A 25,478-nucleotide genomic window follows, 5' to 3' on the forward strand; every position below is an offset into this window, starting at 1 on the left:
CTTTTCTGTAATTAATTTTTTAGGTGAGGACCTTCTAAAAAGTTTTGTCAGTTAACACATTAAGGGACTACTGAGAATTCTGTGCTTATCAACAGTATTTTGGATTTGTCGATTACTGTATTTGTCACTTAATTCTTTCCCATAATCATTGTGCTTGTTCTGTCTTTGAAACAGAGAACAGACAAGATGTTTGAGAATCCTAATGTGATTGCTTTTGAAATAGCAGTTGTAACTTATTTCAAGTATCTCTGGTAATAACAGGAGGCTTGATATGACTGTGAAAGAGAAAAAAAAATGGTTGTATCTGATGGGTTAACACTTGCAAGGCATCTGAGGATACAGTTTTCGCCATGCTTGAGAAATTCTCTAGCTTATTACTGATTGGGATCAGTAATGATCAGTACTGATCTCAAAGTAGATTGGGAATGGATTATAGGCAATTGCAGCAGTTCTGAAGACGATGGGACTTCAAAGAAGTCTTTCAAAAGGGCAGTATTAGTCCTCCTCATCTCTTCACCTGACTGCTATCTGAACTCTCAGTTCAGAGTAGAAATAACTCTTCTGTAAACTACCTGCCCTGGATGAGTTCTGCCACCAAAGCTGGACACATTTCAGTATGAGGTTACTTAAAGCTAGTTTGGATGTCTGCACAGGCTGGACGCGTTTCAGTATGAGGGTACTTAAACCTAGTTTGGATGTTTGCACACCATGCTGATGGGTCTTAAACCTGCCTATGCAGAAAATTCAGCTTGGTATTGTAGTTTATTTGTTAAGCAAGGGTCTGATTCTACTAGTTCATTTAGAAAATGTTTTGTGAGGAAAGGGCAATTAAAAAACCTTCCACCTCTTTTTTATTTTTTAGCCAAGGTCAGATAATTCATTGTCTGTAGTTCTATTTTGCTGATTAGGGATATCAATTAAACTCAGACACCAGAGTGAAAAGAGCAGGCGTATTTACTAGAAATAACTAAATAATATAACAGAATAATATAGAAAACATACAGTAAGAAAAGACAAAGTAGCGCGCTTAAACAAATAGGAAAATACAGGGTAATGCATCAAATCATTACTACAAGAGAGAGAGAACAGTGATTAAGAAAGATACATCACCACTTGCATACGTTACCATCATCCAGATCCGCAGTCGCTGGGGAGCCCCGGTTACAGCGAGGATTTGGAGAGCCTGTCCTGGCAAGTGGGAAATCCTACGCGGTGTGTCCACCCATAGGTGAGGCTTCCAAAGTCGCTGTGAGCGAGCCCAGCCTTATATACCTGAAATCAGTAAGCCAGAATAGCTGGCACCTTTTGTTTTAAGCGGAAATATCTGAAGTCAGTCTCACATTAGATTTTCCCAGAGCCTGGCCAGGGCTCAGGGAAAAAACTAAGGGAGTTTTCCCAGCTTATCTAGGTGATTTATGAGCAAGGTCACACACCAGGTCACAGGGCCAGACAATTGTCTCTGTGGCCCTGTTATTGTGGCCTTGTTACCTTGTTTACACACACAAAGAAGGATACATATTTTATGATGTTTAAGTTACATTTTCTATACATATCTCACTAATGACTACATACGGAGTTAGCAATTTCGGTTCAAGACCTATTGTTCAGGTTTCAATATTCCCACCTGTTACATCCAGACAGGTGGTCTGTTATAATTTTAGTACAATACCTATTGATACAATGCTTGTCAATTATAAAACATACAGGATTCATCTATAGGTCAACTCTGGCTTGGGCTTATTGTCCAAGCCTTAGCACTTCAAATTCATACCTGAAGTTCTTTTCAGCTTTTAGGAGTTAAAATACTGTAAATGATTACTTATAGCAGTTACTGTTAATGGCACAAATATCTTTTCTGCAGAAAAGCTAAGTTTTCTTGAATAAAATTACAGTATATCTAGGTGAGCTACATTTTGCAAAAATATATATCATGCGGAGGTCTGGATATTTGGTAGTCATCTGCGTGATTTGTTTTTTTAAACAATTGGTCTTTGGTTTTAAAACATGGTATGATCTTCTGTAACTTTCAGTTCCAATTTTGATGTTTTTGACTAAATCATATTTACCACTGTCCAGGTAGCAAAGTAAGAAATTACCTCATCCTTGTAGAGGTGTATGTGTGGCATGCACCTCATCATGAAGTGTACAGTTATGTAGAACAGTGTTGTTTCAATGATTAACTAAACAGACTTACAAAAATGATTCCTCTAATCCTTAAATACTATTCTCATATGTGAGTAATTGTAGTCACAAGAGGGTTTCAGCTTTCAGTTTCTGGTCTTCTGATTCGATCCAGGGTAATTACTGCATGGGTAGGTTGATTAAACCAATTTGGTGCTTTTCATTTTAAGGTATCCATGGAAAATTTGTAGTATTTGTGGAAACTAGGATTTTGATCTTCTTGCTTTAGGGATCTTTTGTGAAACTAACCTCAGTACAGGAATCGGGCTGCTGCATTTTCTAAAATATTTTTTCTTCATCCAGAAGTGGTTGTACTTTACATTGTATTGAAATGAGTATTTTTTTTAAAAAAAAAGGTACTTGGAGTACTTCTTCTTGCCAAGCATTAAAATCTACAGATTTGGCTGTTTCCTCTGTTGCTTTCACTGGCTGCTTTTTAGATATACCAATTGCTTCTCTAAGGTATTAGGAACTAAAGCTAACATTCATTCAGTAGAACAGTAGGTAAGACTGTCTGTCCCTAAGTTCTGACTTCCCCCCTTGGTTGGCTTAAAAAATGTTAGGTTTTTTCCACAGCATTTCAGTGCAAATGAGAGCTTTCTGATTTACATTTGAAAAGATCTGTGTGCTCTGTGATAAATGTGAGTTAAAACCATCTGCATATAGTTTCTGGTCAACCCGTTGCTTTTTTATTTAAGAGAAAAAAGTATAGAAGGTTACAGGCTGGTGGAAAAACAATGCTAAGCTCAAGCCATAAATTGCCCTTCATGAAGAACTGAAAGTATAATTTTACACATCATAATGCAGTGCTTTACTTGAGCTCAGAGAGCAATCTGTCAGTTCCTCACACTTCAGAACTTCACAATTTTCTTTGAAAAAACTTTCTGCTCAAGCTGCTATCAAGTATGCTCATTGTTAATGCTGGATGATAAGGTCCTCCTTGGTAAAAGCAGCCTTATAGAATAGAAAATTATTTTTTACTGGTATAGCACATTCTGATCTGACTTTATTACTGTAGTTAGAATCCACAACACTCCTGTAGACTGATTATCACTGTTTACATCTCTGTAAGAAGTGAAGAATGTGCACCCCATGTTTTCAAATGCTTTCAAAGTATTATGTTATGTGTTGCAGCCTGTAGGTGAAAAAAAAATACTGATTATTAATCAACTCCATATTTTGTTGTGTGATTGCTGCATCTTTGTGTGGAAGCATCTCCTGAAATACTTCTGTGGCCTGTAAAACTAGAAGTAGTAATACTCTTGCTGTTGAAAGTGTGTCACTCAGTGTATGTTTGACTCACTCCATCTGAAATAACTTTTTTGTCAAATGTGAGGTTTTGTTATATTCAGTCACTGAGGTGCAAACTGACCCCTCAGTCTGTAAGTTACTGAAATAAAGCAGTTTGCTGTTTAGATTAAGAGTTCTGTATAGATTTTACCACCTGAATATGGTTTCAGTTCCAGTTATCTATGAAGAAAAAGGGAGCAATTTTACCAAATTGCCAGGTGGTCTATAGTACAAAACTTTATTCAGTCTTGTTTCCTAATGATGTGTAGCTCCATTTTGAGCAATTCAGCTCACTACGCTACAGATTGTTTCCATTTAAACATGTTAGTAGTCCCATTGGTTAATGGCTTTGCTTCTCTGCTCTATGTTGGAACAAATCCAATGTTTCTTATAGTCTGCAGCCTGCTTGTCCAGGAGTGGCATGGTCACCTTATCAAGCCATAGATGCCAGTGCGGCCTGTGATGTTGAGAGCTGGCCACCTTAACTGGATGCTTTAAGGATAGAGCTTATCTTACTCATATGTTTGTGTATGAATATATGTGGTGTTTTCCTCCAGCCCAAACTCCACCTCCTTGTCTGTCTCTGATTTCCTAATTTACATGGTTTTTAGCCACACATTCTCAAAGGCTGTCTTTGATTTGGTAGCCGGAAATGAGTTCCATTTCAGAGAAAAGTGAAAGAAACTGTTGAATGAGGTGGTTGTACCAATTTGAAAGCTAGATACAAAATAAAATAATTTTTTTTAGGTATGGTTTCATTCCTGCAGGTCTGATCCAAAAGGGAACTATGCTTTTAAAGCTGGAAATTTGCGGGGGACTAAATGCTCAAGGCTCACTGAGTGTGTGAAAGTGCATAAGAGGGGACCAGGTGAATCTTAGATACGTCAATCTAGAATTACCGATGAGTAAAACTCAGGTAGACAGAGCAGATGCTTTCCTAATGAGCTGAGCTCTTGCTTGTGTGTAGTAAAGTTCCTATGACTACATGCAAGCTAACCATGCTGGTGAAAAACAGAATCCTTACAAACTCAAATTTCAGGCTGCAGTAGGAAAAATGTAGTCTTTATGAGTATTTTGACTGCCCAGCCAAGATGGGTACACAGACTGTGGTGTGCTGAGGGAAACCAGAGAGACCGTGGGAACAGAAAATGAAATAGTAGTGCAAAGTTTCAGATATACTTGTGTAAGTAAGGCAAGTGTCCTATGGAGATGTGATGGACTACATTCTTAGATTCAGTGCCTGCATTGTCATAGCAATTGTTCAGGGAGCACAGGAGAGAAATAGTAGTAAACCCTAATTTGGTCCAGAGTAGCACTTCTAATTTAAAAATCTTTTGTGGTTTCTTTAATTTGTGAGACAGAAGAGAAGATTCAGTTCTGGAACATATTCTACTTACTCCCCTTCTTAACTCCCGAGAGCTTATTATAAAGCAGACTTTATGGCTTGCTTTGCAGAATATGGCAGAGCAGCATTTCGACAAGCACTCCTAGATGATAAATGTTCCTCTTCCACTTTGCCCAGTTCTGTAAAACACTTTTTTTTTTTCCCAAAGTGTTAAGCTTGTGTCATATTCCTTGTGCAGAGCAAAGTGCGGTTTGTCATTTGCCGACTGCTTACAAAGATCATTTAAAAGCAGTTCATTTTCAAGTGTGTCAGGTACACAAGAGCACTGTAAAATGGCAAAGTGAAAAGAGATACCAATAAACACTTGATAGAGACTGAAGAATTTAAAGAATTTATCCTCTCTTCTTTTTAATAATTTCAAGACACAGTTTAACAAAAATACTTTCAGTCATGCTCCTGTTATTTTCATTTCCCAGAAAAAGAACACTTGACAACTACTGCTTAAATGTAGGATTTACCATATCAAATAAAGCCTGTTAAGTTCTATGTTCCCTTTCAAAAAAAAAAAAAAAAAAAAAGAAAAAAAAAAAAAGAAAAGAAACATGCCAGTTAATTCTGTAATTCAGAAGGTACAGAGCTGAGGATTCTCATCGAGGCTGAAGATGTTGCTAGAACTATGAATCTGACTCATATACAGGAGCCATTTGGATTTCTTATTCTATAGTTGTTCCATCACCTGTTCCATCTATATAGTTCCATCAAAACCCTGAATTCCTTCAAGATAAATGCATGTACATGTTCCTTATTACTGGTTAGTTTTGGTCCACATGAGTTGGGGCTTAAACACATAAATGCAGTTAAGTTACAATCTTCCCATTTCTTAGAACTGTATAAGCCTGTAGATGTCTGAATTAATTGTATAACTCTTTACATATGTAGTTAGGTACTCATATGACATATGTCTGAAAATGTTCTGGTTGTTTGACTTAAGTAAACCACCTGTGTTTCAGAAGAGCTTCTTCTGGAAGGATTAATGCCTATCTTACACATATGGCTTTTCTGAGATTTGGGTTGGGGTGAACAGATACTTCAACTCTGTCTAAAGTCATTGGAAAAGCCAAAGGTTTAGATGTGGTTTGGACAGAGAGGGAGGCCTCTCATTCTTTACAATCAAGTGGGTACAGCATTCACCAAGCATGTAGAAGGCTGTTGAGTGTATGTTCTCCACAACCTGAGTGGCACTGAGCCCATATCCCCAAAAAGTGTACGAGTCACCAGCCTGTAGAATATCCCGAGGTGCTGCGTTTTTTCATCCTTCCTGTCATATGACAGATATGAGAAAGTCTCCAATGTAGATATTAGGGTCTTCAGATAGAAGGATGCATAACAGTAGTTCCAGATCTCCAAAAGCTGCCTGTAGAACAAAAATAGTCCTTAGGTTCTACCATGAGGCCAAACATCACCACTACTTAGTTCAGCCCTCCCAAATAATTTCAGATGAGTATAAAAGAAGGGACTTCAGACATGGACTTAAGATTTAATATTTACTACAAATAGTTGTAAATAATGATAATAGGAAAGGTAATATATAGAAATAATCCTAACATAAAAAAAAATGGAGACAATGTTAAAAAAATAAATGTTGTCACTGTTTTTACTGCTGATTTGATGGGCAAATGTCCTGGTTGAACTAGGATAGGGTTAAGTTTCCCCAGCAGTGGGGGGAAGCTCTACCCAGATTATTCAATACCATGCTGATGTCACCTCCCAGCACCCAAGCCTGGGAGTGCGGGAGAAAAGGTGAACGTGTGTGTTATACGATCTCTCTGCTCTCACTGCTATATCGGTACATATTTTGTTCTGTTCATTGTTATTACTGTTATTGTTGTTGTTTGTTGTGTTGCTGTTGCACTGTTGTATTAAACCTCTCCTTATCTCAGCCCCAGGGCTTTGTATTTCACTCCCTTTGTGGGGGAGGGGCAGCGACCGCGTGGTCTCAGACCCCGGCAGGGACTAAACCACCACAGCAAATTAAAAGAAAACAGAGGCCCTATTATGTATATTAATACCAGTTTTCTTCTCAACTACAGGAAAGTGAGAGACGCAACTGGAGTTGATATTAATATGCGTGTAGGAGTGCACTCTGGGAATGTGCTTTGTGGCGTTATTGGGCTACAGAAGTGGCAGTACGATGTGTGGTCACATGATGTAACTCTGGCAAATCATATGGAAGCTGGAGGAGTCCCAGGGTAAGAGGCTTCTCTGTTAACCTTTGGACTCGTGGAGAAATGCATAGGTACCATGTCTTCAGCCATCAGCTTTCATGGAAAAGCCTGAACTAATTCTTAGTGCTGTCTTTAGAAAAAAAAAACAGGCAGTCAGTATTTCCTGTGATTTAAGGAGTATTTTTTGTGAATGGAAACCTTTAGATTTATGCCCATTAGAACTTCTAAAAATGAGTAAGCAGTGTATAAAAAGTATATCCAAAAGCTAGTAAAAAAGGTTGCTCAGGTTCAAATTATGCTTTGATTGGTATTTGTGATTCTGTCATTCTTTTAAAATATAATTTCAGCCGTGTTCACATCACCTCAGTCACCTTGGCACATTTGAATGGAGCTTACAAAGTGGAAGATGGGGATGGAGATGTGAGGGACCCATATCTGAAAGAGCATAATGTTAAGACTTACTTTGTAATCAATCCTAAGGTTAGTAGTACTTTTATTTTGTGGCCAGTCATAGTTATTTTTGAGCAGGACCACTAATCTCTTTATTGAATAATTCACTACCGTAAGATATTGATCAGAGCTATTACTGATGCCTACAAATACACAATGTTTGCATTGCGAATCTTTCCCGCTCTTCAGAAATAAGTCTCTGATATTTCCCAGCAATATCATTAAGAATTGCAGGTTCTTAGCATCTCTCCATTTTTAAGTTCCTAAGCATGCAGATATGTGATACCAGATGATGCATAACTGCTTCAAAAGATAATGAACACAGAGGCTGATATCACCTTTTATTCTCTGTCATCCAGGGAGAGAAGAGAAGCCCTCAGCACCACATTAGACCTCGACATACTCTTGATGGAGCCAAAATGAGAGCTTCTGTCCGCATGACCCGGTACCTGGAATCTTGGGGAGCAGCCAAGCCATTTGCACACTTGCATCACAGGGACAGCATGACCACCGAAAACGGCAAGATTAGCACAACAGTAGGGGCCTACTTATGTCATTTCATACAATTTAGCAATATTTGAAAGGAAGAGGGTGCTCACTGCTATATACCTGGTTATTTCTGATAGAAGAATACACACGTTTGTACAGGGCATGAACCCAGTGAAGTTGCTGGGAGCTCTTCCACTTGCATGTGAGCTTTGGATTAGATTCTAAGGAGCCGTGTCTTGCTATAAGTGCATCTCTGAATTATAAGGAGTCTAATGTACTTACTAAAATGCACAATTTGACCCTGAGCTTGAGCCCCAGTCCCAGCATGTAGAGTGGCTGCTGTTCACCTTGTGGAAAGACATTTTGAGCATAAAGCCAGAGTACGACACCTTTGGGAAGGAACAATTTTGATACAGAGAGATTCCCTGAGATTTATTGTCTATTTAGCCACATTCTCCATTTGGAACAGTGCCAAACCTGGGGCAAAGGCTGTGAAGTTAGAATATCCCTGGGGTACCTGGAGTGGACTTTATTAGAAGAGTTCTCTGGGAACCAAATCTATAGTCACTATAACATCTACCTTTTGAAGGTGCACTGACCACTCATCAGTTATGGCTGATGGCCTGAGTTTCACAGTACTGTAGTACAATGTTACATCTTTTACTCTGAACAGAAAAGACTTCTTTTTAATTATGCTAACACCATTTTACTCCCATCACTAAAACGCTGTCAGTCCACAGCTGGTACATTGCATTGTCTTCGACTTCTAAAAAGGGCAAACATAAAGGTAAATTCTAATGGTCTTCAACATTGGCATTCAGTTTTGTTCCTGTTACATAGGATTGAGCCACCTACCCATCTTGTTCAAAAAATACAGTGCATCAGAATGTGGATCGTGATGTGTTCATTACAGAAAGTACCCAGCCATCACTATTAATCACAAAATAAGTGTGGCTGTGATGGCTGCTGTTGCTTATCAATAAAAAATAATTACCATTGCCTGTATTTGGCCACTCAGACCTGTTTTTTTCAAAAACACTTAACACTGCTTTTTTGCTGAAGCTGGCAGGAATTTGGGCTGCATTAAAACAGTGATGACTTTGAAGCAGTGACTTTCTAGTAAAGCAAAATATTCTTTGATTAAGACTGTTGTATTAGTTATTTAGTGTTTATAAGATTAGATCAGTTTGTCTCCAGGTCACTCCATCTTCACTCTTGGCTGGATTTTTCTATTAGGCAATTTTAATCTAATACTAAAAGTATTTGTATTGGAATCTTTTCTCATTACTTGACCCTGTTTTCAACACTATTTTTAAAGCAACTTGATGTTGTCAAAGTCTATTATAGTTCATAGGTATTCTCTTTCGGTTTTTAGGATGTTCCCATGGGGCAATATCATTTTCAGCGTTGCAGAGAGAGGTAAATTAATTTTTAAAAATAACTTGTTTATATAAAGTCCATATAAATACATATACATTCATATGCATTAATATATATATGAGGCATGCTTTCAAATATTAAGGGAATTTCTCACCCAGACTATTTTTTCAGCTGATACCTCTTACACAGAGAAGGGCTACCGAAACAGATTTGGCAGACATGTTACGTATGAACTGCAAATACACTTCCTGCTAACAAACTGCATTATTCTGAATTAGTATAAGTGTGTTGATGGGCAACTATTCATTTCTCTTAACAACCCAATTACTCTATCAGTGGGGAGAAAATCATATGCAGAAAAATTGAGAGTAGGCACAGAGAGGTAAGAAAAGAGAAGATGGAAAGGACTGTTAATAATTTATGTTACAACAACTAATAATACGTACTAAAATACATATTTTGTTAATTGCTTTGTATTTGCATTGCATTTTATTATTTCAAAGTCTGTAGTATGCTTGCAGTAGTAAACATTCAAAAGGTATTTTGTGGTCTTCCTGAAGTGCTCATGCCACACAAAATGTTTGCAAAATCACAATAGCTTTAATTTTTCATTCTCCTGCTTGGTACTTCAATGACTAGGGCAAGATGGTGAGAAATGGAAACAGGATTGAATGACATCTGTTTAAAAAAACAAGCTTCGCACTGTCAGAAACCTGGAATGGTTAGTTTTTTGACTTGATAACACTTCAGATAATGTCTTTCTTACAAAATTATAAGTAACATTACAAATATCATAAAACCATTTGAAAGAACCTTTTAAAAATTAGTATTTTTATTGTCTTTGGTTATGCAAACAAGTCATTCTATCTGTTCCTTCCCCATCTTTCTGCTTGGTAAATGTCTCCTCAACAAATCACAGGATACTGGAGAGCTATGCAATTACCTAAATTCCAGAAGATGAACAAGTTTTGACTGAATATGCATGATATTAATAAAAACAGTCTCTATTTTAAAAACTTAGCATTTACATTTGTATGTCAAAAAGACTTTTGTCAGCTTTATGGTAAAAAGAAAGATCATTGGACTGTGGTATTTGCAAATAATGCAATTCATTAAGATTCTGAAATGTTCTTGCTTTTGTGTTTCTAAATGCCACTCAAAAATAGATCTACAAGGTACAAATGTTACCATGTGTCTTGATACCGTATTATGGAAGGAGTTTCTAGAAACCATTACTGGAGTCTAATGTCCATAGTGAGGTATATAACTAGGATTCTAGATAATCCAGTTAGTCATTCCCACAGGAGAGAGCTGAAATGGTAATAAGCACTTTGAAAATCAATATTTTATTAGAATATGAAAATGTGGGGTTTGAAGGCTGACTGTAGGCTTCTGTTTGTGGCAATCTTAACTCTTATCTAGTTCCATGAGAGTCATATGTTGTTAGGGATCTGCCAAGAGGATTAAGTGTGATTAGATAATGTCTCCTTATCTATCTAGTTATTTCTCCTAGGCAAATTGTTTCATATGTGAAAAATGTGTGTAAACACTTTCTTACCTAAATTCTATAGCATTGAATAAGCATGAAATCAGTTGGGTTGTTTAAAATTACTGTAAATACACTAATATAATTTCTGTATGAATTTGAATTCTGCAACAGGTTATCAGTTTTGGGGAAATAATCCAAAAACTTAATGTTGAAGAAAATCTTTTTTACCTTTGACACGATTCAATTTGTAGGTTAAGAAAATTTTGGTAAGCGAAGAGTCAAATTTCAGATCTGACTGTTGACTTCTTACAAAACACTGTTACTAAGTTCACATTGGATTTAAGTTTTCAAGAGGCAAAGACACGATCTGGCCATATTTGAAATATTCCATTTTTAAGGAGAGTACGACTTCTGAAAGGACTGAGGATGTTTGCAGTAGCATACATTAGCAAAGACAAACCCATTCCGATGATCGTCCATTGGGCTTATGCTGAGTCCAGTGAAAAGGTTCTTTTCTCTTTGCATTTGTGTTATAAGTTATAAATAGAGGAACATGACATATGTTTGAAACTAATTTCAAACTTGGTGCTCAGTTTTCTTATTAAAAATAATAAAATATTCCCAAGAAAAGAGTTAGCAGGCTTTCGGTAGAGAATACTCATTATGCCTCAGTGCACTAGCACATTATTGCTCATCATACAATTCTGAGAAGGATTTTTAAAAATAACTACAAGAAACAGGAATGTTTTATGAATTTGAGCATATTCCCATTCTTTTTCATGAATACATAACGCTGTGGAAGACTTTCCTTCAACCAGAATTTGTTGATCTCTCTTGGTTTGTTGTTTTTTTTTTTTTTATGAAATGTGTTCTTGTGTTTGTTTTTAAAGTGCTCCCTAATAGCTAAGTGTGTGTGTGTGTGTGGTGTGTGTGTGAGACTCTGTAGCTTATGCTGGTTTTGTTAAGAGCTTATTATGAGGCTCAGTGTGCCTGATGCCTATAGCTGGTACTGCAGCATAAATGTTAAAAAAATGCTGTTATCCTCACAAGTTTATGCCAGCGATCACCCCATTGTTTAAAGTTAATGTTTATTAACAGTGTAATGATTTTCCAGAGTAACCTCCCACATTTTTCATTTCAGAACAAAATCACAGAAAAGAAGGTTTGAGGAGGAACTGAATGAGAGGATGATCCAGGCCATTGATGGCATCAATGCTCAAAAGTATGTGTTTATCCTCTGTTGTCTCCTTCCTTCAACTTTGACATAAATCTACAACAGAGGTAGTGTTTATTATTTCTTGCTCCCACATGCACACAGAAGTCTGAAAACAGCAAAGGTGTCACTAATACTGGCATAGGAGGCTCTGCACATTGTGAAGATAGTCTGTACAGTAACATTTTCTACTATATGGGATAAGACAGTGCCTGTGGATGTGGTGTGACAGAAGTTTTGGCTTGTCTCGATCTTCATGGCAAATGAATTTTTGCTCTGTAACTGTATCTGTACACTCATAGCTGTAACTCTACAGAATTATCTCGTCTGAGAGCAGAGAAGTAAGACACAAGAAATAGCTGGCTCGGGAATCAGAATGATGTGAAAATTGACGCTTCACAATTGTCACGGAAACATCTCAGAATTAGAAACTTTCCCTAAAATCATAGTTTAATATCTCTTTGTTTCAGCTGGTTGGTTGATTTCTTAGAGAAGGCTAAGCTTGATGACATATTGAAATTGTTGGGGGAGGCAACATGCCATGTATTTTTTCTGTGTCCTAGGAAGAGCTGGAGGCGGTATTGATGTTCACCGTTTGCTGGTGAACTGATAAGACTGCGAGAAAAGTCAATACCAGTCCAAAATAAGTGTTCAGGTTTCTTATATTTATCTGATTAAATAAGGGAATTGCCCTTCAGAAATATGGACAATAATTGTGATGAATTACATGTTTTCCCCCCTACTTCTGTTACTCAGAATCTTAATCAACTGAGTATTACACCTAATTATTAAATGCTCATATGTACATTCATTTTTTTGCATCTGGTAGTCCTATTAAAAGGTAGTTGGCTTTAGGAAAATATTTTTCAGTAATTAGTTGTAGAAAAGAGTGTTGATAGTTATAGGTCATACAAAGAATACAGTGAAAGAGGGTAGGTCATGTGATAGGCAAAGTCTTTTGATACTAGACTTGCCTAAAACAGTGATATAAATTTTGGCAGTTTTTATGTCTTCAGGTACACTTGCTCTGATAAGTGGATTGTAAAAATGATGGTTTGATGTCAAAAGTAAAGCATCTGTATGAATGCATTAAGTTAAAGTATTGGTATGAGCATACTCTATGTTGTTTTATCTCAGAGTGTTCTTGTCTTATCTATTTAGTGCATAAAATTCAGAGAAACTTGGGGATAAAAGATGTTTGTGTAACAAAGAAAGGTTTTTGAAAAAGTTGCAGGGCATTTAGTAAATTACATGGGGAATTGCAGAAAGATAAGGAATGATCAGAGAGGCTGAATGCCACCCTCCAAAACTAGATTCTCTACCTATCCCTGTATTGATTTGCTGAATGAATCACTTAAATGGTATTATTGAATTGGGTACCTGAGAATAAATTGTCAAAAGTGCCGATTCCCCAAATGGCAAGTTAATTCAATAATATTTTAACTATGTGAATGCTAAGCACTCAGAAAAATTAGGTAAAAGATTTCCTACATTTCGGACACAAAACTAATCACATTTTTGTTTTCTTTATATGGGGTTTTTGTGCCTCGTTTTTTTGGCTGTAAAATGAAAATAACACTATCAGCTAATCTAACGGAGTGGTTGTGAAGATAAATCTTTAGCTTTTGTGAATCAAGATGCAAACTTTCACCAAAATCAATGAAAAAATGGAATTTCTAAATGTTTTTAAGTGTAAAGTTTGGATTGTATAGCAAATAGGTCTATGACTAAATGAAGAAAGTTAAAAAACATTATTGTGCATAAAATATGCTATTAAAATTACCATTCTTTAACCTTTTTTAATTGGAAAGTTGCATGAAAATAATTCACAAAGGAACATTTGTTGTACAGAGCCATTGTTTCTTCCACCTGGAGCTGTCAGCATGGTCTGACTTTTTCATCCCCATCGTGGTTCTTTGCCATGTGTCATTCTTCAAAAAAAGTAATGGGTTGCAAGCAAATGATCAAAATATGTGGGTCTTTGGACATTACATGTCCAGGTGTTTAACAGCCAGTAACTGGAAGATAAGGGAATCTAGAGTATGGATCTTAGTCCAAGACAAAGCTGTAGTTCAAATGAATCACTGTTTTTACACAGTGTAAAATAGTGCAGTACATATTGAAATAGTACCTCACGTTTTTAAAGCACTGTAGCATTTTCTCTGGGCTCCCTCCCTCACTGCTCCCCTGCTGGTACACAAGCTAGCTTAGCTATGTTTCCGCAAAATTGCCAAGTGCCACATGTACACACTGTCAGTAACTTGGAGTGTCTGGGTTCAATTCCTTCTTCTGGAATGCAGATGAAATTGTGGCATCTAAAAAACAGCCCGCTGGCTTTATAGCATGGTTCAGAGTAGTAGATTTAGTTGGCAATGCTCCTTGCAAAGTTGCATGAGGAAGGTTATGACCAATTTATTCATCATTATTCTGTTAGAGCGCTACATTAAAAGATACATAAATACAGATTTAAAAGAGCGAGTGAGGAACAAAGAGCTTCTGTATCTCAGCTGAGTGCCTTAGCCATTAGGATGCAACATTGTACTTTCTTTTCCCTGTGCCTTGAACAAAGTATTCCTGGCTGAAAAGTGCCAGTCCTGCACAGGAGGGGAATGAGTAGCCCTAGCTATCCCACCCGCAACCTGGGTGGTTAGAGACTTCTGTAGGAAATGTGATGGATGGATAACAATCTGCTAGCTGAATACATACCTACAGAGGGAGCTAAACTAAAGTTGTTTGCCCTTTGATAAGTAGGTTACTATGTTAAAGAGACACACTCGCTTTCCTCTCTTTTTCTTTAAGTCATGGTGGCTGCTATGTTCTGAGCATAATTCCTTGCTGTACATTGCCAATCACTACAAGCCCCAGCAAACCACATGCCTCTGCAGATACAGGCAGAATTCAGCTGTTTGTCTGTGTTGTTCCCTGAATTGCAAAAGAATTTAAACAGAAACTTGGTACCTAGCTTCCCAGGAGGCCTGTCCCCTTATACTTATAGATATTTCAGTAACTTTTAGGCTCATTGGGGAGTCAGGCTGTAGGCAGAATTTTTCGGGCCTTATCTCTGTGTCAAAGTTATGTGACTTTGTGCTCCCTCTTCTGTACTTACTCTCCACTTCCATTTGTCTGTGTTATACTGTTTCCCTCATCTCAGACCTCTCAGCACCTGCTACCTAAAACCAGTATAGTTTCTCCTGAGCTTTAAAGTAGAACTAAAATCTCCTGAAAATGTGAGCTTGTAATATGGTGTATTGAGGCAGCAGTTGCTCTAAATGGCACTACTGACTTCACATGCAATCAAGGGTGTACAGACCAAATTAGGCCTTTGGGAGCAGATCTGCAGACAGAAATTTTTAGCAGTGTGCTAATGGTAATTAAGTCAGTCCACCTGCCAGATACCATAAGAAAAAAGAGGGAAGTTAGTTAAAAATTTGAAGAAAAGGGCTACTTTTTGTTCAATTTTTATAACTAAATTGAAAAAGAGTTGCATTTAATTTTCACAGTTTACCAAAAATGTTCCACAAACTGAATGTTTTCTCCAGTAGATTACAGCTGGACCCAACCAAAATTATGTGATATGTACACCAGCCTATCATATCTGTTTCTTCTCGGAATCCTAACTGTGATCAGATGCAGATGTGAGCCATTGTAGAGCAATCTGGGAAATACATTTCTGAATTAAGAATACCTAGAACTGAATATGTTTTCAGCTCTTTTCTATAATGCTACTGATTGCACAGGAACAGGAACAGTCTCGCAGGCAAGGAAACAAATATTTTAGATTTCGCAAATCAAAGTTAATAGCTTACACTCCCCTCTGTCCACTCCTGTTCTCCCAGGACCTTAATTTAGGATACATTCCATGGTGGTTCATTGCTGCTACTTATTTGCATTGCAGCCTGTCACTTGAGACATTCCCTTTTATTTAGAAGTCATTAGCTACACTACTAACTTAGAGCCTGATTTAAAGTTATTGCTGGAAAGGTTGCAAAAAAGTCTCAAGCCCTGCTATTATTGTTCAAGCTCAAATATTGCATGTTCACAGAAGTAGTCTGCTTAAATATTTTTTTCAAATTTGTGTAGTCCTCTTGAGGTGCAAGCAACCTAACCTTCTTGAAATTCAAATATTCTGTTTCTTTTCAAGTGTCCATTAAAATAAATATAGACTTTCATATTAGAACTTACCATTTTGTAAAAGTTATGTCAAGCTTTTGTCAAGATTCACTTCTTTTAATATAGATTTGTCATTTCAATGCAACTACTTATTCTATTTTGTATTTCTGATCCTTAAGCAGGGAAGAAGTTTTTATAATTAGTAAAAAGATCAAAATCTACCTCTAGAGTACAGGGTTATGATCAAGAAACTAATACAGCTCACAGACAAAATCACTCCACCTCTTTTGGTAAATTTTTTTGCATTTTCATTTGGAATAGGAATTTGTAATTTACCTGCCATTCTTGCATATTATAACAGTGCACTTCTTAAATATACCTTCTGAAAGACTGTTTTTATCTCAGGTTCTCTTGTGCATTGGTTATACTACAGTATTTTGGACATGAGTGGAATATCAGTGCAGAATTACATCACATAAATCTCTCCCTTGATTGTCCTTAGGAATGATCCACAGAAAAAATGGTTCATCTGAGCTTTTGTTTCATGTGTGCATTAGCAATAGACGTCAAAAGGGAGAGCGAATTTGTAGTTCCTGCTTTTACTGTCAGTGCAATTCACCATATACATTGCAATACACAAGAACTTTCTTTATTCAAAGTGATTTTCTTATTTTACTGCATTTCAGTAATAAAAAAAAGACAGGACTACTTTATTCTTATGTCAATTATAATGTTCCTTTTCTCTTCTAGGCAGTGGCTTAAATCTGAAGACATTCAAAGAATATCACTTCTTTTCTATAATAAGACTCTGGAAAAAGAAGTAAGTTATTTTCACTGCAAATTCATGGTTGATTCGTTCTTTGCCTCATCTTAAGTGAGACTTGTATCCCTTGCTTTTGTAACACAGAGCCATGGCCACAGCACATGTACCACAGGGAGAAGTGCTCAAACCTTATAATAATATTTTAGCTTATGTACAGAAGAAATGTTATTAATGTGATGTCTCAGACTGCCTTCCTGTTTGTAGGGCTCTGCAGTTCACTTGAATTTCTTGACATTTTCATGGTCTTGCAGAAGTTAGAGGAGGTTTGATAGTCCAAATTTGATGCAACTGGAGCAAAGAATTCCTAAGTTCCATCACCTGCATCCTCAAAAGGCATTTATCCAACCCCTCTGCTTTGTTTTTTTTTTTTTTCTTTTGCCATGTCTCAAAGACTCCACATGTAGTAATGAGTCTTGTAATGATATCAGTTGCTCATTAGTTTTCTCCATATGTACTTGATGCTCAGTCATTCCAGGGAAACAATACTATACATGTTTTTTAAGAAAAATGCTTAGCTGTCTTGTGTGCAACACACTAAATGTTCTCCTGACTAATATGTGTGGTAAAACACCTTTGAGACATGTGTATACAGATGGAGGAAATGATATTGTTTCTAGTTCTTGGAGTAATGATCAGAATGAAAGATTCCTCCCTTTTAGGTGACTGTCAAGACCACTAGCCTAGAAAGTCAAGCCTTTTTTTTTTGTTTGTTTGTTTTATGGCCTTGTAGAGCTTGAGTGTATTTCTACATACTGACAGAGCTTCAGCAGGAAGACTGGAGAGTTGCCTCTTTCTGCTTTCTCATAAGCATAAGGCATCTGATAGCTGAACAGTTATATGTCCTTCAGGGAAGTCAGAGGTATGACTGGATGTATATGGCTGTATAAATGAGTGAACCTGATGAGAATAGGGTAGAGGAAGTACTGCCATACTTTGTTCATGCTGTTCAGCATAAGTGCGAGTATCCTCTGGGTCCCATGTGGTGGTCAAATACATATTTAATATCTTTCAGTTCAAAGCATCTGAAATAATTTTTGACTTCTTTCACAGCTCAGCAGAATAGTGTTCTTATGAACAGCTACCAAAGGGTTGTGTTGTATGCCCTTGGCAATGCATTAGGGTGAAAAAGTTTCAAGACTTGTTGAGACTATTTGTAAGATGGCTAAGAGAGAAGAAGCTAGACCTGGTCCATACTATTTGAAGGGTACACTGAGTGGATCAAAGGTGTGCCTAGGAGCACATTCAGGTTTTGATGTGGGTAGTAATAATCAATAAATTCTAGAAAAGAACTTGAGAGAAAACCATCATATTGTGCACTTAGGACAATCAGAGAATCAGGACTTGGGAGAAAATCAGGGAGCTGAGTTATTTGGCTGTGCAGATGCTCTCTGTAGGAGTCTAATCTCTTTTAGACTGTAGAGTGCTATGGAACGGCAAAGAACTAATTGTGCCTTTCAGATATGGCTTTTTAATATCTTACTTCACTGCCTTTTAATGACTCAGCAGTCCAGTCTTGACTTTAAAGAACTCGGTAAGAACCCTGGTTTTGATTTAAACAGGAGGTTTTCAGGCCCTGTAGGACCTGAAAGTACGGCAAGGTAATAAAGCAAAATATTTATTTAACCTAAGGAATGAGTTGCCTGACTTCATTGGAAAATGTCTGGAGAAGCATGACACACTGAAATTCATTTACAAGTGAGTTGGCATTTTTTGAGATTTTAACAGCAGCTTAAGGTCCAAAACTGTTGGACAAGACCACTAAGAAAAAACAAACATGTTCAAGAGGTGGAAGAACAAAACTTGCTGCAAATGTACAGAATCACAGAATTGTCTAGGTTGGAAAAGACCTTGAAGATCATCCACTCCAACCATTAACCTAACATTGACAGTTCCCAACTACACCATATCCCTCAGTGCTATGTCGACTCTACTCTTAAACACCTCCAGGGATGGGGACTCCACCACCTCCCTGGGCAGCCCATTCCAACACCTAACAACCCGTTCTGTAAAGAAATACTTCCTAATATCCAGTCTAAACCTTCCCTGGCGCAACTTGAGGCCATTACCTCTTGTCCTATCGCTTATTACTTGGTTAAAGAGACTCATCCCCAGCTCTCTGCATCCTCCTTTCAGGTAGCTGTAGAGGGCAATGAGGTCTCCCCTCAGCCTCCTCTTCTCGAGACTAAACAACCGCAGTTCCCTCAGCCCCTCCTTGTACGACATGTGCTCCAGACCCTGCACCAGCTTCACTGCCCTTCTCTGGACACGCTCGAGTAATTCAATGTCCTTTTTGTAGTGAGGGGCCCAAAACTGGACACAGTAATCGAGGTGCGGCCTCACCAGTGCCGAGTACAGGGGTAAGATCACTTCCCTGTCCCTGCTGGCCATGGTATTTCTGATACAAGCCAGGATGCCATTGGCCTTCTTGGCCACCTGGGCACACTGCTGGCTCATGTTCAGCCAGCTGTCAATCAACACCCCCAGGTCCCTCTCTGACTGGCAGCTCTCCAGCCACTCCTCCCCAAGCCTGTAGCGCTGCTGGGGGTTGTTGTGGCCCAAGTGCAGCACCCGGCATTTGGCCTTATTGAAACTCATACAGTTGGCCTCAGACCATCGCTCCAGCCTGTCCAGATCTCTCTGCAGAGCCTCCCTACCCTTGAGCAGATCAACACTCCCACCCAACTTGGTGTCATCTGCAAACTTACTGAGGGTGCACTCAATCCCCTTGTCTAGATCATCAATAAAGATGTTAAACAGGAGTGGCCCCAAAACCGAGCCCTGGGGAACACCACTCATGACCAGCCCCAGGGAGGCAGCAGACTTCCCTATGAAGCGGGTCTGGTCTGCATATTGGGCCTTCGGCACCCCTCAGAATGGAGTGACCCACTACAATGACTCTTCTGGGGTTCTTTTTAGAACTGGTTTTAATACCTGGTCCAGAATGACCCGGCCTTGGTGGACCTTGGTCTTCCTCCTTGTTTTTCTCATTTTCTTCCTCCTTCTCTTCTTCATTCAAAAGTTCCAGGGCCCCGAATCTATTGTGAAGGGACACCATGGAGGGTGAGAGAGGGCGGGAGAGGATTTTCCTGCCTCCGTGAGCAGGGACCTATTTCCAGCCTCCCCCATCTCTTAGGTTCCCTCCTTCTGCCTGGTAGCAAGAGGATGAGGGATTACCTGCCTCGTTTGGAGCCTCCATTTGCTCCTGTTGCTTCATGGATGCCAAGGTGCTACTCCACCAATCAATTTTCCTTTCACACTCCCTAATACTTCTTGATCTTTCGACCTCTTCTTTGAGTTCTGCCACCAGGCTGAGCAGGTCATCCAGCTGATCACAGCGCAGAAAGGTGTGTCACTGCTGCCCTCCGACAGGATTGACAGGCTCAGGCACCACCCATGAAGCAAAGTCATATTTGTGCCTTGAAATTCAGTTAGATATAAGAATTGCTTTTAATTTGTCAAACGATTCAAAAGTGAAAAAAACCTGTTGGGTTGCTAAATTCAATTTCTACAGGTTCATGTAAAGTTTGGTGTATCAGTTTCAAGGGCAGAACTTGGCACTAAGTACAAAGACACAGCTGTGTGCTTGCAGTTAGAAAGCACAGCTCATGCACTTTCCATTTTATGAAGTTTGTATTTTGAGGAATTTGTGAAAATAATGTTTGGTACAGTTTCTTCTAATAATCAAATCTTAAACTCTTACCCTTTGAAAAAACCTCCAATAGGGTAAGTAACTTTAATAGGCCCAATACTTAGGTCATTTTCCTTTGAGTACTTAATTGGTTTCAATCTAGACATATCTATCTCAAATAGCAGAACAACTCTGATAAATATTTCATTGCTTAATTCTTATGTCTCTAGACAGGCTAATTAGAGATTCATAAATAGATATTTTTCATGACAAAACAGATCAAATTGACTCTCTCCTAAGAATATCAAGTGTTTAGTAGTATCAGTGGGCATCTGAGGCCTTTTAACACAGACATAAAATATTTTAATTGGAGTAATATAGCCTTAGTAGATATCAGTATGATTGCTAGCTATGCTGTTAGAAATAGAACATTTGTACACATCTGTAGCATAGTTTACACTTTGCTGCTTTGTGTGATCCTGTTTCCTGTCTAAGTGACTGTTACTTTTTTTATAACCGTTTCAGCCCGTTCTTTATTTATTAATAATTGGAAATCAGTTTGGGGAATGAATGACTAAGAAACTTGGAATCGGCTAAGAGTGGTTGGACACTCCTAAAAATATTTTTAAAAATGCTTTCACTTTTTTAAATTAAACATTTTATGATGAATTTGGGATAGTCGTGTTCTGCGGAGGAGCAGGGCAAAACTATTTGACGTGGCTACTTAACCTATTCTTCAAGAAGTAAAAGGATTCAATACTATGCCTGTTAATCCCTAGCCCTATGTGAGTGGATGTGGAAGTCATTGAACAACAGGAAATTTACTGTTTCTAAAGACTGCCTATACATATCTGCATCTTTAAGCTAAAATTTCAGTTGAGTGATATTTTATCTGCTTTGGAAATTGTGTTTTTAACATTTTTTTTTTCTTCTAGTATCGAGCAACTACTCTGCCTGCATTTAAGTATTATGTGACTTGTGCCTGTCTCATATTCTTCTGCATTTTTGTTGTGCAGATTCTGGTATTGCCAAAGTAAGTGGTATTTAATGTGTACTCATTCCTATATATATTTGCTCATTATTGTAAAACAAAGATGTATAAGTAAAAAAATTTTGGAATTGCCAGATTACAGAAGTCAATTCCTGGAAATGAAATTCAACAGAGAAGATTGAAGATTTCAACCCATTTTCAAAGTTATGTTTGTTTCTAATTTTAAACACTGTCAATAGCATGGTGCCAAGCATTAGTATCAATTCTTCATTCATTTTAGCTTTTCTCTTTGCATTTAAAAATGTTTGATGATGACAGGGATGAAATTTATATGTGTAAAAAAAAGTAACATAAGCTATAAATTTGTGCAACTAAAATTATGTGTGTGACAATTGGACATTGAAGTGTGACAAAATGGATTGAAGAATTGGGACTGTGATTAAATAAACATATTTAACATATTACTGTGATAATACTACTCTATTCAGCATGCCAACAGAGCATTACTATTCATAAAATGTCTCTAAAACTATTTTCAAAATATTATAATCAATTGCTGGAATAATTGTTTTTATCAGAATGTATATATTATGAGCTAATTTATGAGTATAAATCAACTATTTTTCTATCTGTGAATATTCTAGAAAGGCTGAGAAAACTCCAAGACAGTTCCAATAAAGAATATTTTTTTAGACTTCTTAAAATGGGATTTTGCTGTTTGTTTACATAGTGGAAAGTTGATATTTGTTTTACAGCAATTGTTTCCAAAGCCAATTCTGTATATTCCCTGTGATACAGTATTTCTTCACTCATAGTTTTTTCTCCAGTGCAGTGCTTTCAGGAGTAGTATTTATAACCTCTGTTGATTGATTTGTCTTGTGCTGTAGTACTCACGTTTTAATTCAAAGCCAGAAGGAACCATTAGGTCATTATAAATTGACTTTCCATACTGCAGACTTGTTTTATAACTTGTATAAAGTTTTATGGACTTCTACAGCATTTTCTTTGCAAAGGGTTTCCCAACTAGTTTCTGACACGGAGACACAAGCCACAAAGGTACACTATTGCAGGAGTTCAACAGCATCCTGCACATGGTTCAGTCTGAGTTTAGGCATTACTCTTGCAAAATATGAAATTAAGATGCATGACTAATTTTATTTGTCATTTTGCATAATGAGTATATCTTACAAACTCATACTGTATTTTAATTAGTACAGGAAGTAATTCAGGGAAATTCATGGTTTATGATATACCAAAACCCAAACTTGGATCTAACTAGTCCCTTACAACAGTATGATTTATGAATCTGTTTTTAAGTTTTGATTTCATTCATGGAAATGAATCCAGATTTATCACTTATCATACATGCAGTAAGATGCTCATTTGGCTATATCCTTATTATGTCTCTTAAACCAGTTGTGTAGCTTATTAAAATAGATCAGACACTTGAAATTACTGAGCTCTTGGGAGTTGTATTCAATTGAGAAAAGTGTCCTCCAACTTGTAAAAGTATATGCTGGTATTAAATGATCTCTTTCTAAAATCCGAGCAAAGGATACATATGATTTATCATTTTCATTACCAAAATGTAAATTATCTGTTGATCCTTTTATAGGGCTGCATATTAAATTGTGAAAGCAAGAGTGTAGAATCAGGTATTACCAACATGAATGGTATTTAGCTTCAGGGGATCTGAATAATCTGTGGATTAATTTAAGAGATGCAAAAACGGAAGACAGAAAGGCAAGGTATTATACAGGCATCTGCATCATTTCTGGAAAACTGGGACCATTGCAAATTAAAAGAAAAAGTTGAAAAATCACCAGTGTAGGTAGTCATCAAAAATGTAGCTTAAGTTGAACATGCTCCAGTGCTGCAAATGTTATTTCCTCCCAACAAAAAATAAGTAAATAGAACAAAAATAAATAATTATTTAGTCTAAAATTCTATCTAGCCTTTTTTGTTTTCTTCCAAAAATTCTGCAGGATTTTTAAATGGTGATTTAATGAAGACAGGGAGATAAACTGCATCTGTCATTGGGTTTTATTGATTCACTATTCCATTAATCTGGCTTTGCAACAGTGTAATATCATTGATTTCTGTGCAGGCACACCACCTGCTGCTTTAAAGTAGATTTGGAGATACTTGATGGTCAGTAACATTCAGCAAATTTCAAGTAATAAGCAATATCTCCAAGATCACGAGACATTTTTTTCAAGGCTGAAATAATTCATTAGTTTTAATTTTCCTGGGGTCAACAAACTGATGTGGTGTTTTCATAATAAACTTTATAGAAAGTGGTAAATATAAATATAATTAAGTAAACAATCTCTTGGGGTGAAATGTACCATGAGGAGTAGATCTTTATTGTGATGTTCAAATGACAGCAAATCTTGATCATTACATTTCCTCGGAACAGGCCTTCAGTGGCTTTCTAGCATTCTTGGTCAACCAAGTGACAGAAGTATCTCTAGTAATTCATTAAAATCCTACATTCTTTATTTAGCGTAGCAATTAACTAACATGGAATTGGTGGTGGTGTTTTTTGAAATGCAAACTGGTGGGTTGATGAAAGTGTATTCCCATTGAACAGGAGTTACTTGTGCTATTTGAGTAAGGGATTTGTTTGGGGCTACATTTAAGATTCTTCCAAGTCTTTGCTCTCTGAGGCTGCTATGTTCAAGAAATTGTGTCCTTTTGTCCTGAGTCATGCCAAACTAACAATCATATTGTTCTACCCACGGGAAGTGCTTAGGAGGCCTTAACATAGTATTTCCAGTCAGGCACTGATGAATTTCTTCATAGTACTTAAAAACTTTGAAAGCAGCCGAGTAAAATATAAGACACTATAAATGAAAGAAAACCACCATTATTAGCTATTTTCCTGCTGTATCTGATTAAAAAAAAACCCCTCAAATGGAGTTATAATACTCATTATTTTTCTTAACACTGAAACTGTCCTACAGTTAGTCTACATAGCCATTGTATCTATCAATCGCTTAGTGAAAGCATCAGTCAAATTAAGAAAGAAATAACTACTATTAGATACCAAAAAGGTATGAATTCAGTATTGTTTTGTATAATTGTAGTTTGTAATTGCTTCATTATGATTTTATCACCCTAAGAGAATTTGCAGTCAAATAATTCAGAACATGAAAGTTAATTACCTGGCAAGCTAAGGAAATTCTCTACGTCCCATTAAGGGACATGTGCCATAAGTCACATATTTTCCTAAAAGTTACAAAAGTGTAGAAAGAATACATTCTCTTCTCCATTTTCCAGTATCTTTATCTTCATAATAAATTTTTATTTTTCAGTTAAAATGTTACAAACAAGACATAAGTATGTGTAAACACAATTTTTTTTCCAATCTCATACCACCTGATAAAAATGAATTATTCAAAACAGATACTGATGAAACCAGAAAAATATGAGAAGGATAGCCAAAATCATAAATTATTTAGAGTTGGAACTATCTGAAGCCTGGGAAGTTCTCATATTGTTTCCTCAATTTTAAACTCTGTCTGTCAGTTATTGTCAAGGGTTGTCCTGTCAGACAGAGAGCAGACCTTTCAGAAATGAGGGCATTCCTTGAAGCATAGGGAGAGGCAGATAAAAAGCTAGCTGGCTTATGGGATCCCTGGTGCTCTTTTGACAAAATGGTTTGCCCAAATCTGTCAATTCTGTATATTTGGTGAATTGTGCAATGCGTTTGATGACTCCACACAGTAAAGGCAAGATTAGTTTACTGTAAAGACCTGTACTGTTTTTGTAATGTTCCAGTGACAAAAAAACAAATGCATGTTATGGCTTTCCTATGGTCATTGCCTCAAATGAGGCTTGTTTATGGTGGCACTTAATTTT

At 37.2% G+C, this 25,478-nt stretch overlaps 1 protein-coding gene across 2 annotated transcripts in view; it reads left to right on the plus strand.

Moving 5' to 3' along the window:
* The window catches only part of ADCY2 (adenylate cyclase 2), a 235,559-nt gene that overhangs the window by 154,744 nt on the left and 55,337 nt on the right, over positions 1 to 25,478 (plus strand). For both annotated transcript variants that reach the window (XR_012623430.1, XM_074825640.1), the window contains exons 8-14: positions 6,907 to 7,065; positions 7,389 to 7,521; positions 7,851 to 8,027; positions 9,356 to 9,399; positions 11,991 to 12,071; positions 16,923 to 16,992; positions 21,559 to 21,656. Coding sequence is in view for 1 of the 2 variants with exons in the window: in XM_074825640.1 (XP_074681741.1) it covers positions 6,907 to 7,065; positions 7,389 to 7,521; positions 7,851 to 8,027; positions 9,356 to 9,399; positions 11,991 to 12,071; positions 16,923 to 16,992; positions 21,559 to 21,656 (762 nt within the window). In the remaining variant the exon portion in view is untranslated. The remainder of the gene's footprint in view (positions 1 to 6,906; positions 7,066 to 7,388; positions 7,522 to 7,850; positions 8,028 to 9,355; positions 9,400 to 11,990; positions 12,072 to 16,922; positions 16,993 to 21,558; positions 21,657 to 25,478) is intronic.

This window comes from Strix aluco, chromosome 1, assembly GCF_031877795.1.
Source record: "Strix aluco isolate bStrAlu1 chromosome 1, bStrAlu1.hap1, whole genome shotgun sequence".
Classification (NCBI taxonomy): Eukaryota; Metazoa; Chordata; class Aves; order Strigiformes; family Strigidae; genus Strix; species Strix aluco.